General features: G+C 39.8%; 1 protein-coding gene across 4 annotated transcripts in view; it reads left to right on the plus strand.

The window, feature by feature from the left end:
* EFHC2 (EF-hand domain containing 2) overlaps positions 1-15078 on the plus strand; it is a 241029-nt gene extending 225951 nt beyond the window's left edge. For all 4 annotated transcript variants that reach the window (XM_070366045.1, XM_070366046.1, XM_070366047.1 and 1 more), the window contains one exon: positions 11850-15078. In XM_070366045.1, coding sequence (XP_070222146.1) covers positions 11850-11948 — 99 coding nt within the window. In that variant the 3' untranslated portion in view covers positions 11949-15078. The remainder of the gene's footprint in view (positions 1-11849) is intronic.
* The last annotated feature ends 2686 nt before the right edge of the window (positions 15079-17764 follow it).

Here is a 17764-nt window from a genome sequence, read left to right on the forward strand (position 1 = left end):
ATCGCTCAGCTTTGTTTATAGTCTAGCTCTCACATCCATACTGACTACTGGAAAAACCATAGCTTTGACTACACAGACTTTTGTTGGCAAAGTAATATCTTTGCTTTTTAATATACTGTCTAGGTTGGTCATAGCTTTTCTTCCAAGGAGCAAGCGTCTTTTAATTTCATGGCTGTACTCACCATCTGCAGTGATTTTGGATCCCCAGAAATAAAGTCTGTCACTGTTTCCACTGTTTCCCCATCTATTTGCCATGAAGTGATGGGACCGGATGCCATGATCTTAGTTTTCTGAATGTTGAGTTTTAAGCCAACTTTTTCACTCCCCTCTTTCACTTTCATCAAGAGGCTCTTTAGTTCTTCTTAGCTTTCTGCCATAAGGATAGTGTCATCTGCATATCTGAGGTTATTGATATTTTTCCCGGCAATCTTGACTCTAGCTTGTGCTTCATTCAGCCTGGCACTTCAAAAGATGTACTCTGCATATGCAGGTCAAGAAGCAGCAGTTAGAACTGGACATGAAACAACAGACTGGTTCCAAATCAGGAAAGGAGTACACCAAGGCTGTATATTGTCACCCTGCTTATTTAACTTATATGCAGAGTGATTCCTTTAGGTGGACCCAATTACAGACAAAATTATGAAGAAGATACCTTTGCCCTCTACTTTATTAATGCCCCATTCCCCTGAATTTCTTAAATCTTATGTCCTGCTTCCTTCATCTTTTGGATCCTAACTTGATTACTGTTAGTCCATTTAAACTAGTACTGTGAACATCTGTCTGAAATTGGGGGTTAGTTGCAATTCTGGTACCAATTCCAATGTGTGTTTTCCCCCATAGCAAGCAGTTCTTAGCAACAGCTGAGTCTCCTACAGGTCAGCTCAATTCTAATACTGTCTACCTGGAGATAGTATCAGATCCCACAGGCTAAGGGCTCAGTCCTACAGGACTACCTCTCTTCCTTCAGATGTCATTCACAAGTCCAAGTTGTCACCTGTGCTTCCGAACAAAGGCCTGTGGATTGGAGGTTCCCATGTCCTCCTCCTTAAGTGAAATCGCTCAGTTGTGTCCGACTCTGCAATTCCATGGGTGTAGCCTACCAGGCTTCTCCATCAATGGGATTTCCCAGGCAAGAATACTGGAGTGGGTTGCCATTTCTTTCTCCAGGGGATCTTCCCAACCCAGGGATCGAACCCAGGTCTCCTGCATTGTAGACAGATGCTTTACCATCTGAGCCATACTTGACTCATTGTCCTCCTCCTTGGGTTTGAGTAATTTGCTTGAGCTGCTCACATAACTCAGAAAAAACAACTTACTTACTAGATAACCTCATGTACGGATGTGAGTTGGACTGTGAAGAAAGCTGAGTGCTGAAGAATTGATGCTTTGAACTGTGGTGTTGGAGAAGACTCTTGAGAGTCCCTTAGACTGCAAGGAGGTCCAACCAGTCCATCCTAAAGGAGATCAGTCCTGGGTGTTCATTGGAAGGACTGATGCTAAAGCTGAAACTCCAATATTTTGGCCAACTCATGCGAAGAGTTGACTCATTGGAAAAGACCCTGATGTTGGGAGGGATTGGTGGCAGGAGAAGGGGACGACAGAGGATGAGATGGCTGGATGGCATCACCGACTCAATGGACATGAGTTTGAGTAGACTCCAGGAGTTGGTGATGGACAGGGAGGCCTGGTGTGCTGTGATTCATGGGGTCACAAAGAGTCAGAAACGACTGAGTGACTGAACTGAACTGAACTAATATTCTTCAAAAATCCCTTTTAAGAAAATTACAACATTTTCCAACATATGGTAAAATCAGGGATCTGTTGATTGGTTAACTCTCTCCTTCATGCAGGGTACAAAGAAGAGCCTGATAGATGAAAGAATAGGTATTTAAAAATCAGACTGACTTCAGCTCCAGCCTCAATACTTTGGGAGTTTGCATAAGTGATTTAAAGACTCTGGATGTCAGATTCCTTTCCTGTAATTTGGTATACTATTAATATCCACTGGGAATTATGCTGGGATACACTGACTCGATGGACGTGAGTCTCAGTGAACTCCGGGAGTTGGTGATGGACAGGGAGGCCTGGCGTGCTGAGATTCATGGGGTCGCAAAGAGTCAGACATGACTGAGCGACTGATCTGATCTGATCTGATAGTGTCTAGACCAGCACTGTCCAGTAGCATTTTCTGTAATGATGGAAATGCTCTGTATTTGCATTGTCCAATACAGTGGCCACCAGACTAGTGCAAAATATGGCTAATGTGAATGTGGAACTAGGCTTTTTATTTCAATTAATTAATTTTTTAATATGGCAAATAGTTGGGAAAATAATGGAAACAGACTTTATTTTCTTGGGTTTGAAAATCACTACAGATGGTGACTTGCAGCCATGAAATTGAAAGATGCTTGCTCCTTGGAAGAAAAGCTATGACCAACCTATTCAGCATATTAAAAAGCAGAGATATTACTTTGCCAACAAAGGTCTCTCTAGTCAAAGTTATGGTTTTTCCAGTAGTCATGTATGAATGTGAGAGCTGGACCATACAGAAAGCTGAGTGCCTAAGAATTGATGCTTTTGAACTGTGATGTTGGAGAAGACTCTTGAGAGTTCCTTGGACTGCAAGGAGATCCAACCAGTCCATCCTAAAGGAGATCAGTCCTGAATATTCATTGGAAGGACTGATACTGAAGTTTAGGCTCCAGTACTTTGGCCACCTGATGCAAATAACTGACTCATTGGAAAAGACCCTGATGCTGGAAAAGATTGAAGGCAGGAGGAGAAGGGGACGACAGAGGATGAAATGGTCAGATGGCATCACCGACTTGATGGACATGAGTTTGAGTAGGCTCCCAGAGTTGATGATGGACAGGAAAGCCTGACGTGCTGCAATCCATGGGGTCGCAAAGAGTCAGACACGACTGAGCAGCTGAACTGAACTGAACTGAACTGAACCTGTTTATTATGAAAGGATATAAATCAGGAATGGCTTCCCGGGTAGCTCAGTGGTAAAGAATATGCCTGCAATGCAGGAGACTCGGGTTCAATCCCTGGGTTGGGAAAATCCCCTGGAGAAGTAAATGGCAACCCACTCCAGTATTCTTGCCTGGGAAATCCTGTGGACAGAGGAGCCTGGTGGGCTACAGTCCATAGGGTCTCAAACAGTTGGACACGACTGAAGTAACTAAACATCATAAGTCAGGAACAGGTAGATGGAGGAAACAGGCGTGAAGCACAGTGTGGGGCAAGGGCGCAGAGTTTCCATTCAACTCTGGGCTCAACTACTCTCCCCACACCTCTACATGTTCACCAACCTGGAAACTCTCCAAACCCTGTACATTTGGTGTTTTATGGAGGTTTCATTAAAAAGGCATGATTGAGTAAATCATTGGCTGTTGGTGAATGAAGTCACTTTTCAGCCCCTTGCCCCCACCCTAGAGGTATGGGGTGGGGAGTGGAGGTGGGGCACTGAAAGTTCCAACCTTCTAATCATGTGGCTGGCTCCTTTGGCAACCAGCCCCCATCATTAAGGTGCTTTTCAAAAATGTCACATTAACATAAGAAACGAGACCCTATGACTGTCATCACTTAGGACATTCCAAGAGTTTTAAGCTAGTGGAGGTGATAGAATTCCAGTTGAGCTATTTCAAATCCTAAAAGATGATGCTGTTAAAGTGCTGCACTCAATATACCAGGAAATTTGGAAAACTCAGCAGTGGCTTCAGGACTGGAAAAAGTCAGTTTTCATTCCAGTCCCAAAGAAAGGCGGTGCCAAAGAATGTTCAAACTACCGCACAACTGCACTCATCTCACACACTTGCAAAGTAATGCTCAAAATCCTCCAAGCCAGCCTTCAGTAGTATGTGAACTGTGAAATTCCAGATGTTCAAGCTGGTTTTAGAAAAGGCAGAGGAACCAGAGATCAAATTGCCAACATCCGTTGGATCATCAAAAAAACAAAAGAGTTCCAGAAAAACATCTACTTCTGCTTTATTGACTATGCCAAAGCCTTTGACTGTGTGGATCACAACAAACTGTGGGAAATTCTTAAAGAGGTAAGAACACCAGACCACATCACCTGCCTCCTGAGAAATCTGTATGCAGGTCAAGAAGCAACAGTTAGAACTGGACATGGAACAACAGACTGGTTCCAAATTGGGAAAGGAGTACATCAAGGCTGTATATCGTCACCTTGCTTATTTAACTTATATGCAGAGTACAGCATGAGAATGCTGGGCTGGATGAAGCACAAGCTGGAATCAAGATTGTTGGGAGAAATATCAATAACCTCAGATATGCAGATGACACCACGCTTATGGCAGAAAGCTAAGAAGAACTAAAGAGCCTCTTGATGAAAGTGAAAGAGGAGAGTGAAAAAGTTGGCTTAAAACTCAACATTCAGAAAACTAAGATCATGGCATCTGGTCCCATCACTTCATGGCATATAGATGGGGAAACAGTGGAAACAGTGATAGACTTTATTTTCTTGGGCTCCAAAATCCCTGCAGATGGTGACTGCAGCCATGAAATTAAAACTCTTGCTCCTTGAAAGAAAAGTTACGACCAACCTAGACAGCATATTAAAAAGCAGAGACATTACTTTGCCAACGAAAGTCCATCTAGTCAAAGCTATGCTCTTTCCAGTAGTCATGTATGGATGTGAGAGTTGGACTGTAAAGAAAGCTGAGTGCTGAAGAATTGATGCTTTTGAACTGTGGTGTTGGAGAAGACTCTTGAGAGTCCCTTAAACTGCAAGGAGATCCAACCATTCCATCCTAAAGGAAATCAGTGAATATTCACTGGAAGGACCGATGCTGAAGCTGAAATGCCAATACTTTGGCCACTTGATGTGAAGAACGGACTCATTTAAAAAGACCGTGATGCTGGGAATGATTGAAGGCCGGAGGAGAAGGGCATGACAGAGGATGAGATGGTTGGATGGCATCACTGACTTGGTGGACATGAGTTTGAATAAGCTCCATGAGTTGGAGATAGACAGGGAGGCCTGGTGTGCTGCAGTCCATGGGGTCGCAAAGAGTTGGACAAGACTGAGTGACTGAACTGAAGAGTTTTAAGAGCTCTGTGCCAGAAATGGGGACAAAGCCAAATATACATTTCTTACTATAAATCACCAGATCATATTGCCAATGTATAAATATTAGGTTCCTCAGGCACTACAAACTCAGATATTTAGGCAGAAAACATCATTTCCATCTAGAACCTGGAGAAAAGTGACAAAGGGAAATAAACTTGAGGGAAGTGGTATTGATTTTAGAGAAAGGGCATAGCGGAGCTGGAGCTGTCAGGAAAGCATTGTGTGAGCCACAGGATTTAAAGTGGTCAGAATTAAAAGAAATGGACTATTGTTGTTGGGGGTGGGAAATCATTTCCTCCCACCCTTCTAGGTTCTTTTGGCTGGTTTAATAGTTAAAATGAGTTTAAGATGGATTAACAGGAGAAAGAAAAATTGCTTATATATGGGGAATCCATATATAAGAGATTCCAAAGACAGATAAAATGAGTTATAGATGTCATTCTTGACTAAAGGACCGAGGAGAAGGGGTTAGGGGTCTGGGACTGCAAAAGGAAAGGGAAGGAAGCAATTCCCAGGAAGATGAAAAGAGCAAATGTTTGGTAAAGAAATCTTTTCTGGGCCATGCAGAAACAATGGAACACAGAAATTTGAATAAGCAGACTTTGCTCAGTTCCTCCCTGTCTACTTCACACGTAGTTACCTACTCTCTTGGAACAAACCCTTTATCTAAATTCTTTTAGGCAGTTAAGGGGGAGGTAAAAGCTCTTCCTGAGTCTTTTGTTTCTTAAAAATAATCAACTTAAAATAATCCTCATGCCAGAGAGGCACATTTTGGGGTGGCAGATTTTGCTCCCATACATTATTTTTTCATCTTAAATTGTCCTTAACTTCAAATCTCAGGGCATTTTCCTTGAGTTTCGTTTATCCAGGTTTGGCTTTTTGCTAATAAATTTCTCATCTCCAAACTCTTGAGTTACCATTATTCCAATACAAGTTCTTCTCTTTCTTTTTCTCTTGTTGTTAGGATTTAAATCATGATTTTTTGCTCAAAAATCAAACAAAAATTAAACCAAACAGTTCAAAAATTTTGCTGCCAAATAAAGAATGAAGATCTTCTAATACTGACCTGTTTCATGAGAGAAGATAATTTCATTGTAATGTTATATGTTATATAATGTGTTTCTTTTTTGTATTGAAAACTTCTGTTTAAAAAAAAACCTATCAGGAAATAGTGATTGTGAATGTACATATTTGTACAATGTTCTTCTATAACATGGTAAAATTAAGAAATACAGTCAGCTCTCCATATCCACAGATTCACCCAACCATGGATCAACAGTATTTCCGAAAAAAAGATCTGGAGAATTCCAAATAGCAAAGCTTAAATCTGCCACACACCAACTATTTGCATAGTGTTTACATTGTATTTACAGCTATTTCCATGACATTTACATAGTATTAGGTATTTTAAGTAATCTAGAGATGATTTAAAATAAACAGGAGGATATGCATAGATTATATGTGAATACTCCACCATTTTATGTAAGGGACGTGAGCATCCTTAGATTTTAGTATCTGCAGGAGATCCTAGAGCCAAGATACTGAGGAACTACTCTATTACTTAAGAGTGAAAATTGCTTAAAGTCTTATAATGAAATTTTTGAGGACATGTTGAATAGTTGAATTGAATGACTTGATCTTAGCCTTCATTGATTAAAAAGATATATATACACATACACACATATAAAATACACACACATTTTGTATATGCACATTCAGACACACAGTGATTTACTACTTTAGGGCATAGGAAAGACATTTCTTGAAGTTCCATGTAGTATGAATTACACAGAACACACCCTAGGAGTTGATTTAGCCATCATCCATCTGAATAGTCATTTCCTTCTTTACACAGCTGGTTGGGTAGTCTGGGCTCAACTTACAGCATCCAACAGGAGGCATCCTTGAAAGAGAAGTATAGTGTCCCTTCAAGAATCACAGCTTTTTCTACTTAATTATTCTTGTTGAAAATGATGGGACTAAATGTAGCCATGTAGGATGAGAGCCAGCTGCTTCTGAACAGGCCTGCTCCTTCCCTGGGATTTGGGGGATAGCCCAGCAGATAAGCAGAGCTCTGGAGCCCTCAGACTGGGGTTACGGTCCAGACTCCTCCACTTACTGGCAGTTTGACTTTAGACAAGCTACTTAACCCTTCTCTTGCCTCAGTTTCCTTTTCTGTAGGTGAGTATCATAATAATACCTACCTCTTAGGGTTTTCTGCTGTTGTTCAGTTCAGTTCAGTTCAGTTCAGTCACTCAGTCATGTCCAACTCTGCAACACTATGGACTGCAGCATGCCAAGCTTCCCTGTCTGTCACAAACTCCCAGAGTTTACTCAGACTCATGTCCATTGAGTCAGTGATGCCATCCAACCATCTCATCCTCTGTTGTCCCCTTCTCCTCCCGCCTTCAATCATTCCCAGCATCACGGTCTTTTTAAATGAGTCCGTTCTTCACATCAAGTGGCCAAAGTATTGGCATTTCAGTTTCAGCATCAGTCCTTCCAATGAATATTCAGGACTGATTTCCTTTAGGATGGAATGGTTGGATCTCCTTACAGTTCAAGGGACTCTCAAGAGTCTTCTCCAACACCACAGTTCAAAAGCATCAATTCTTCAGCACTCAGCTTTCTTTACAGTCCAACTCTCACATCCATACGTGACTACTAGAAAGAGCATAGCTTTGACTAGACAGACTTTTGCTGGCAAAGTAATGTCTCTGCTTTTTAATATGCTGTCTAGGTTGGTCATAACTTTTCTTCCAAGGAGCAAAAGTTTTAATTTCATGGCTGCAGTCACCATCTGCAGGGATTTTGGAGCCCAAGAAAATAAAGTCTGTCACTGTTTCCACTGTTTCCCCATCTATTTGCCATGAAGTGATTGGACCAGATGCCATGATCTTATTTTTCTGAATGTTGAGTTTTAAGCCAACTTTTTCACTCTCCTCTTTCACTTTCATCAAGAGGCTCTTTAGTTCTTTTTAGCTTTCTGCCATAAGGAGAGTGTCATCTGCATATCTGAGGTTATTGATATTTCTCCCAACAATCTTGATTCCAGCTTGTGCTTCATCCAGCCCAGCATTCTCATGCTGTACTCTGCATATAAGTTAAATAAGCAGGGTGACAATATACAGCCTTGACGTACTCCTTTCCTGATTTGGAACCAGTCTGTTGTCCATGTCCAGTTCTAACTGTTGCTTCTTGACCTGCATACAGATTTCTCAGGAGGCAGGTGATGTGGTCTGGTGTTCTTACCTCTTTAAGAATTTCCCACAGTTTGTTGTGATCCACACAGTCAAAGGCTTTGGCATAGTCAATAAAGCAGAAGTAGATGTTTTTCTGGAACTCTTTTGTTTTTTCGATGATCCAACGGATGTTGGCAATTTGATTTCTGGTGCCTTTTCTAAATTCAGGTGTTGACTTAAAATCAGATAGATTGCTGGATACTTCTCCAGCGAAGATGAATTTATTTGCAATCATCAGAGAATTGCCATGGGGCCCCAAAGAGTCAGACACGACTTGGCGATTAAACAACAACAGGAAGAGAAGTGCATTTTGGGGGTCTGCAGCCATGGTAAGCCATGTACAAGTTCCTTCATGGGAAGGGAAGGAGAACACTTGAGAGGAAAAGGAAATTGGAAAAGTGGTAGCAAACAAAGGGTCCATGTCTTTTCATTGGCTGTGTCCTTACCAGCAAAGAAGAGGAGTTGCTCCTTTTCTCTTGTGTTCTGCTTATAATGAAGGGCATGGAGGCTTCCCCTTCTGGTCTCCTGACTCTATTTAACTGAAGTTTCTGTTTATTAATTTTTTAAGCTGCAGCAATTAAATAGCTCAGTATATCACTTAAAAGAATACCTGTCATATAGTGAATAACCAGTAAATTTATAATCATTGTCATCATCAATCATCTCTTAAACTAAGAATTTATGCTTCAGTTAGAGATGCCAGTTCCTGATGCTCTTTGGATTTTGATTCTACATCATCATTATTAATTATCACACTTTTACATGTAACCCATGTTTCAGTGACTTCCACCTCTGTGCCCATTTCTGGAGTTTAGGTCTGTGCTATACAGAACCCTGTTTCCAGATATTTACCAGAATCTTTACCTTGCTGTCTTAGGGGTACCTCAAATTAAAATGTCCCAAACTGAGCTTAGTTTCTCCCCATGATCATTATTTCCCAGTTAAAAATGTTTAAAACTTATCTTCTTTGTGCTTTTTCATTTTCTTTACCATGTTGCCCCCCCCACCACCACATCACTCAATTCTTGTCTACCCAAAACCTCAGAATGTGAACTTATTTGGAAATGGGATCTTTGCAGATACAATTAAAACACCTACTAAAAGTTAAAATGAACTCATACTGGATTAGAGTGGCCCCTAAATCCAGTAATTGTTGTCATAAGAAGGCTATGTGATGACAGAGACACACACAGACACACGGAGAACAAGATAGAGGCAGAGAATGGAGTGATGTATCTACAAGCCAAGGAACTCAAGGGATAGCCATCAACTCCCAGAAGCTAGGAGAGGGGCATGGGACAGTCTCCCTTAGAGTGTCCAGGAAGAACCAGCCCTGACAGCACCTGGATTTTGGACATCTGGTCTCTTCACGGTGACAGAATGCATTTTGTGGCTTTAAGCCTCTCAGTTTGTGGTAATTTGGTACAGAAGCCCTAGGAAACTAATACAGACATCATCAGCTGTTACCAAATTTAGAAGTCTTAGAACCATCCTTATCTGTATTAGTTTATAAGATCATTGAGCATATTGAATTAGGGGGCCTAACCTACTCCAGGATGACTGCATCAAGCTAATTACATCTGCAATTCTGAAATATCAGAGGGTTAGGACTCCAACATGTCTTTTTTGAGGGGACACAATTCAACCTATAACTTGACCTCTTTCTTTTATCACCACTTCCCATCAATCACCTTCCAGGTATTGTATGTTCTACTGCGGCAGAGTCTTTCAGATTTAGTTCTTATTCACCCCAGGCTCAGCTGCACTGGTTATGGCATAGTCATCTCTCCCTAGGATTATTGCAGTAACCTCCAAAGTGATTGTCCTCCTTCCTTTCATTCTTCATACATCCAGTGAGTTACCTAATAAACTTCTAATCCAGTTTCACTGAGATCCACCGTTGACTTTCCCTAGCCATAGCATAAAGCATAAACTAGCACAGAAGGCCTCAAGTTTGGCCCCGCCTTTTCCTTCCAACTGCCTCTCTTCTCGCTTTGTACTGTGTACCCCAGACCAACCAGGATACTCACCCTTTCTTGAAAATAGATTTTTTTTAGGTCTCCAGGCCTTTGCTTATACTATTCTCTATGCCTGGAATAGCCTTCATCACTTTAATCCCTTGCTTAACTGCTTGCTGCTCAAGACTTCCCTGGTGGCTCAATGGTAAAGAATCTGCCTGCAATGCAGGAGATGCCGGTCCTTGGATTGGGAAGATCCCCTGGAGATGTAAATGGCAACCCACTCCAGTATTCTTGCCTGGGAAATCCCATGGACAGAGAAGCCTGAAGGGCTACAGTCCATGGGGTCACAAAGAGCTGGACACAACTTAGTAGCTAAACAACACATCAACAAACTGTTCCTCATCCTATAAAGCCCAAGTGAAATATCACTTTCAGGTTGCTTCCACATCACATAGAATTATGGAGCCCTTACCTGTATTTCTGTGGTACCTTGTGACTCCAGATACTAATTTGGCACTAGGAAAGATTTAACAGCTCTTATATACAACGATTAACCTTGACAATAGAAAAAGAGGTAGATGTAGTTATGGAATCACCCCCCCCCCCGCCATTGATAATAATATTAATTAGCCATTGCAGCATAAATAAAAGTATGTGTATATAGATTTATATATACAAGATTTTTGAAATCTCCTTGACATGTTTATTATTACATAATTGCATTTTGTTACAAGCCACCTTAGCCAAATAATTCTTAAACCTCCTTAGAGTGAAGTTGTTTAACAAATATATATACACATATATGTATCACATAATATGTGTGTGTGTGTGTGTGTGTGTACGCATGCACGCAGTCAGTCATGTCCAACTCTTTGCGAGTCCATGCACTGTAGCCCAGTAGGCTCCTCTGTCCTTGGAATTTTCCAGGCAAGAATACTGGAGTTGGTTGCCATTTCCTTCTCCGGGGGATCTTCCCCACCCACAGATGGAAGCCAGGTCTTCTGCATTGGCAAATGGATTATTTACCACCGAGCCACCTGGGAAGCCCATGATGTATCGTACATGCATGTGTGGGGGCTTTCTCCACCTGTGTGGTTCTGGGACCAGCAGCATCTTGGGCCATGTTCTTCTCATGGTGATGGCAGAGGTACAAAGGCCAAGCCAAACCATTCTAGCACATTAGGGCCTCTGTCTGTGGTATATCTGCTAGGATGACATAGGCCAAAGCCAGTCATGTGGCCAAATTCATGTCAAAGGGAAAAAGGACTCCTTAGGAAACAGGATGCCATAGGAGGTTCGGGAAATTCACATGGCAAAGAGCACAGTATATATAATTCTAATACAGGGAAGGACAAAGGATCGAGTATAAGAATGCAATCTATTGCAGAGTCCTGATGATCTGAAAGTCAATGAAATGTCTGCTTGGAAAATAAACTACTTAGCCAAGAGCTTATATAAATGACAAGGAACAAACAATTTGATGTTGCATTTATAAAACTGCGGTTTCAAATGTAGTTCTAATTATATCCTTCTTTGTGTTTTTTTCCCCAGAGATGTGAAGATGAGTGGCTTGGAATGCCATCACCTATTCCTGTGAAATACATTTACTATTTAAACCTTTTAAAGGATGTGTTTGGCGTAGATGAGTAGTAACCATGCAGTTTTGGTTAACTTTCTTTGATTTTCTAATTTCCTGCTTTAATTTTTGCCAAGTTTATTTCAGTAGATATAATTCCATTAAACAAAAGAGACAAGGTTCATATTGAATTAAAATCCATATTCCAAAATTAATCTCCTTTTGTCATTTCAGGTTTTCAGAACCTCATATTGCTGATGTACCTGCACTATTAAAAATGCCATTTAAAGAAACATTGAGCATTTTTATTATATGTGTGATTTATTAATACCAAGAATCTTACAGGAATTTTCTATCCAATGTAATTTGATTCATTACAGCACAAAAAGAAAATGTCTTTTGACAGCTATATAAGACAATATAAAATCAAATTATATCAGAACAATAAGTTGTGATTCTATTAAACATTTTTTGAAATCTTTTTGACAGACACTTATTACTTACATAATTAAACTTTGTAGCAACTCACCTTTTCAAAATAATCCTTAAACCTCTGTAGAGTGAAGGTATTTATTTTTTCTGAAATTAACAAAGCTACAAGAAGAAAAAAGACCCCTCCCCTACAACATACAAACACACACACACACACAATTTGAGAAAGTAAAATATATGCAGTTATTCTTTTTAAACTTACACAATTTAGGATATATTGTTGTTGTTTAGTCACTAAGTTGTATCTGACTCTTTAGCAACCCCACAGACTAGAGCCCACAAAGCTCTTCTATCCATGGGATTTCCCAGGCAAGAATACTGGAGTGGGTTGATGCATGTGTATGTAATTATAGTATGACCAAAACTGTATTATATCTGAAGTATTTAAGGATGTGAATGTTGAGGACCCTGAGAGGTTTTTTTTGGTTCATTATGTACACATACATAACCACCCAGAAGTTTTAATATTCTAAGACTGTAACATGTTTCCCTTTTGTTTTTCTCTAGTTCTCTTTTTCTTCTAGGACTATACATTATGAGTCTCAGCAGAACTTTTGTCATGTAGTATACATTTGATTACACCTCATAATCACAGACCTCTGGGAATTCACTGTGAGACGTTTGTCTCAATCTACCCTGTTCTTCAGTGTTGGGTGCTGAGTATCATAAAACCAGTTGCCTGGTGTTTTTAGAGATGATGGAAGCCTGTGGAGAAGGGTCTCTCACACTGACCCAGGGACTGCTCTGAGAGGAGGAAGAGGAACTGACGGCATCTCAAGGGCCCCTTCTATCTTCTTATTCTTTCACTCTACGTTTGCAGTGTTTTGCCTAGAAATGAGCTGGCTTCTTGACACTCAGATGTGCCACTTTGCTTGACAACAATGACTGCTTCATTTTTAAAATTTGAAGTTCATCAGTAAACCATTTCTATATATAAACCTAGGATAGTTCTCCATGTGCCATTGTTAAAATAGATCTCATAGGATTTTCCAATAAACTCGAATACTCAATTTATATACTAGAACCATTTACCCATAGAGTCTAATTTTGACTTCTTGATTTTTGTCCCAGGTTTTTTTTTTTTTTTTAAGACAGCTGACAGTGCCAAGCTATTTTGTCACTTTGAGATTTTCCATTCCCCAGAGAGCAAGCTTTTAGAAGGATGACACTTTCCTGGAACTTTTCAGGCTGACACATTTGTCACTTACCTATTCAACTCTTCAGTCAGTTGTCTTTCCCTCAAGATTTTAAATGTGTAGATAATTTAGCCCTGGTACAGGCTTGTAATAAAGTTCATTTGAGAAGTGGGAGGAGAAAAGGGAAGGAAGCAAGCCAGTGATATGCTCCTGAGTTTGTAGGATGACAGCTGCTTGTTCTGATACATACATGTGTGTGTCACTGCCCTGATTATTCACAGAACAAGTCCAAATTAGCAATTAAATGGCCATTATAAGAGTCATGTGGATAAACATGATACATTGTAGTCATACAGACACTTTATATAATTATTCTTTTTATAACAGCCATATACTGAAGGAGATTTATAATTTAGAGATAATATGCCCATTAGTAAAGTTTATGACCCAATAAACAGCCCCCATTAGTTAATAAATGCCAAAGCCATAAAAACAAAGATTATTAATAGAATTTTTGTACCTCCCTCTTTTGCTGGTGGTCTCAAGACACTGAAGGGAAATGCTATCTTAGGAAAAACATTTATTCTCGTTATGTAAATATCAGTGAATTGTCTTACAATCCATCTGGAAATCTCCCAGCCCCCACCTCCTTGGTCCCAGGTGGTCCTGAAATGCTGACGCAGTCTGCTTAGGTTTCAAGCTGTTGATAACTCTAGTTTTCAACACAAATAAACCCTGTGACTCAAATCTTTGGGAGATGTGGGAAAGATGGCTGTAATTTTGGTCTTTACCCTCTGAAAAAGGGAAATCCCAACTATTGCCATTAATCCAGAGTGTGTGTGTTCATCACTAAGTCATGTCTGATTCTGCGACACCATGGACTGCAGCACACCAGGCTTCCCTGTCCTTCACTATCTCCCAGAGTTTGCTCGTTTCATGTACATTGAGTCAGTGATGCTATCTAACCATCTCATCCTTTACCACCCTCTTCATTTGCCTTCAGTCTTTCCTAGCATCCCATGGTCTTTTCCAGTGAGTTGATTCTTTGCATCAGGTGGCCAAAGAATTTGAGCTTCAGCATCAGTCCTTCCAATTAATATTCGGGGTTGATTTCCTTTAGGATTGACCGGTTTGATCTCCTTGCTGTCCAAGGGACTCGCAAGAGTCTTCTCCAGCACCACAATTTGAAAGCATCAACATTCCATAGTAATACCTTTTAAAAGTTTCACCGCCTTTGCACACACTTAGATTATTAGCTGCTTCTTTCCTTTCCTCTGAAGAAGAAAAATCACAACTATTGTCATAGTTCGTGGGTAATAATATTTTAAAGAAGTTTTGCTACCTCTGCATATAGTTATATTTTTAGCTGCTAATATTTCTCATTTTGATAGAAAAGCTGGTGCTGCCTCTTGATGTCTGGGTGAGTTGAAGGTTAATATAGGCAAACCTTTTGTACTAAGAACTAATTTTTTTTTAGTATTCCTGGAACTGTGGAAATGATTGATAAAGTCATTTGAAAGCCCAAATTGAATCATGTATTTTCATAAGAAACTGATTAAAAGCTGTTGCAGTTCACTTTAAATGGTTTGCTGAATCATTGTTGTAAAGTATGGGTGTTGTCAGCAGATGACTAATTTTCAGTGTTTATTTGCCTTTTTCCCCCCTTTTTAACCTAACTAAACCATTTGGACCCAACTGAAGAGCCTTGTGGCTATATTTACTGGTTTATTTATTTATTTATTGAACTATAGTTGATTTACAATGTTGTGTTAATTTCTGGTGTATAGCACAGTGATTCAGTTACACACATATATATTCTTTTTTATATTATTTTCCATTATGGTTTACCACAGTATATTGAATATAGTTCCCTGTGCTATACAGTACAACCTTATTGTTTACCCATTCTTCATATAATGGTTTGCATCTGCTAACTTCCAAACTCCCAGTCCATCCCTCCCCTACCGTGCCTCCCCCTTGGCACCCACAAATCTATTCTCTATGTCTGTGATTCTATTTCTGCTTTGTAGATCAGTTCATTTGTGTCATATTTTAGATTCCACATATAAGTGATCTTATATGGTATTTGTCTTTCTCTTTCTGACTTACTTCACTTAGTATAATAAGCTCTAGGTCCATCCATGTTGCTGCAAATGATATTATGTTATTCTTTTTCATGGCTGAGTAGTATTCCATTGTGTATATATTGAATGTATCACATATTCTTTATCCAGTCATCTGTTGGTGGACATTTAGATTGTTTCCATGTCTTGGCTATTGTAAATAGTGCTGCTATGAACATGGGGCCTTTTTGAATTGCAGTTTTGTCCTGATATATGCCTAGGAGTGAGATTGCTGGATCATATGGCAACTCTATTTTTAGTTTTTTGAGGAATCTCCATGTTATTTTCCATAGGGGCTGCATCTATTGGTTGACTGATGCTTACTAAAATAAATAAAATTTTAAACAGAGAGATGAAGAACATTGTAACTTTTAAGTATTACAGTAGTTTAACAGTTTGCCTACTTTAGTGTGTGCATTGCCTCTGATCCAATTAATGTCAAACACACCATTCTCGGTCTTATTTTGAAGTCGGCTTGTGGGGAGGTTATATTGCTTCCAGGCTTTAAGGATACCTCAGTCGTGAGTTTGGGATATTTACATTGCCCTTCCTTCTTTCAAATAGTAGGGAATTATTGAACAAGATGATATCCAGATTTTTTTTTAAAAAACCTTGCCTTTCCAACTTCAGTTTATTTAACTTAATTTGAGTGAGGATTGCTTCATCATAGCCTTTTCCACTTGTTCCTCATTTTGTCCACTCCTTCTTCCATATATTATGATTTTGCTCTAAGTTTGGCAGTTGGCATCTTCACTAGTAGCTTAATGAAAAGTAGGGTTTTTCACAAAATATTTATGATGCTGAATAGTGCAGAATCCATGGAATAATGAATAGTCATGTTCCCAATTATCTGTATATTGCTTTTGGTTAAGAATATAGATTCCTGAATTTTTAATACCCTGCAGAATTGGTCTGTAAATGATCTTTCAAACAGCTTCCAAATGATGGTGTTAAACATATACTCAAGTGATGAGTCTCTGCCCTGATATTTGTTTGAGCCACATTTGTGTTGCTTCCAGTTGAAAGCAGGTTAAGACTTTTCAAAAATAAGTCTCTTGAAGTTGACAGCATCTGGAAACACAGTACTTTTTTTAATTCCCAAGAGAATGTGATGTATAAAAATGGAAAACCAACTGAGGCAAGATCAATGAAGCTATTTAACAAATAAACCTGGAGTGATAATGGAGCAAACATTATTACAAAGGGTAGCGCTGACTGTGCAACGAGTTTAAACGAAATTGTAATTCACACCCACTCACATTCTTCTACCAGGTTATATATTGGTTTAAATAAACATCTTCATTTAAAATTCAATTAAGTTCCCCCAAACTAAGAGTTCTAATGCGAGGATGTACATCTTCTTTGCGTTTATTCCTGGCCCCCAGTGAAATTCCTTCCAAGGGAACTTTCGAGCCCATTGTATGTCTGGTGCATGGCACGGGAAGCCAAGGGTCAGCACTGCTGCTCAGAAGCAACTGGAAACGGCTGAAAAATGTGGCTGATGAAAAACTCCACAGTGGCTCTGCAAGCGGAGAATTAATGACTGGCTAGAATCAGTAGGAGCCTTTACTTCTAAATACTCATTAGTTTAAGCAGTGAGGCCTGATGTTATGCAAGTTATAGAGGGAAAAGGGGACCGCCACTCCCCATTGTCTATTTTGAACAGAATATGCACATTTAACTCAAAGTGGTGAATGGTTCAAACACATCAAACCAGCTATTCATCAATCTCCCAGCTTCCTGAGCACCGCTTTGCTTCTGTGTAAACCCAACAATAGAGGAAATGCTTGTTATGACCCCACTATAATATTAAAATCCAGAGGGGCTGATGGCTTGGTGAAAAACAAAATACATTCTCCTTTATAAAGAGTTCCACCAAAGTCATCTTTGTGTTTCCTTTTTCCTACTTTGCCTGTCCAAGAACAGCTGACTGAAATAGGAACTTGATTAAATTACTTTTGCCTGCCTTTTTTCTCCCTTGCTGTGAAGCCACTCACTGAATACAGAACCGGAGCTGACAAGCCATTTCAGACTGCTGCAGATAGCCCCAGTTTCAACCATGACCAGAATGGAGAGAAAGAAGGGAAATGGCAAGACATACGACCATTGCAGAGAGGAGCCAAATGAGAATAGGGACCA

This window comes from Bos mutus, chromosome X, assembly GCF_027580195.1.
Source record: "Bos mutus isolate GX-2022 chromosome X, NWIPB_WYAK_1.1, whole genome shotgun sequence".
Classification (NCBI taxonomy): Eukaryota; Metazoa; Chordata; class Mammalia; order Artiodactyla; family Bovidae; genus Bos; species Bos mutus.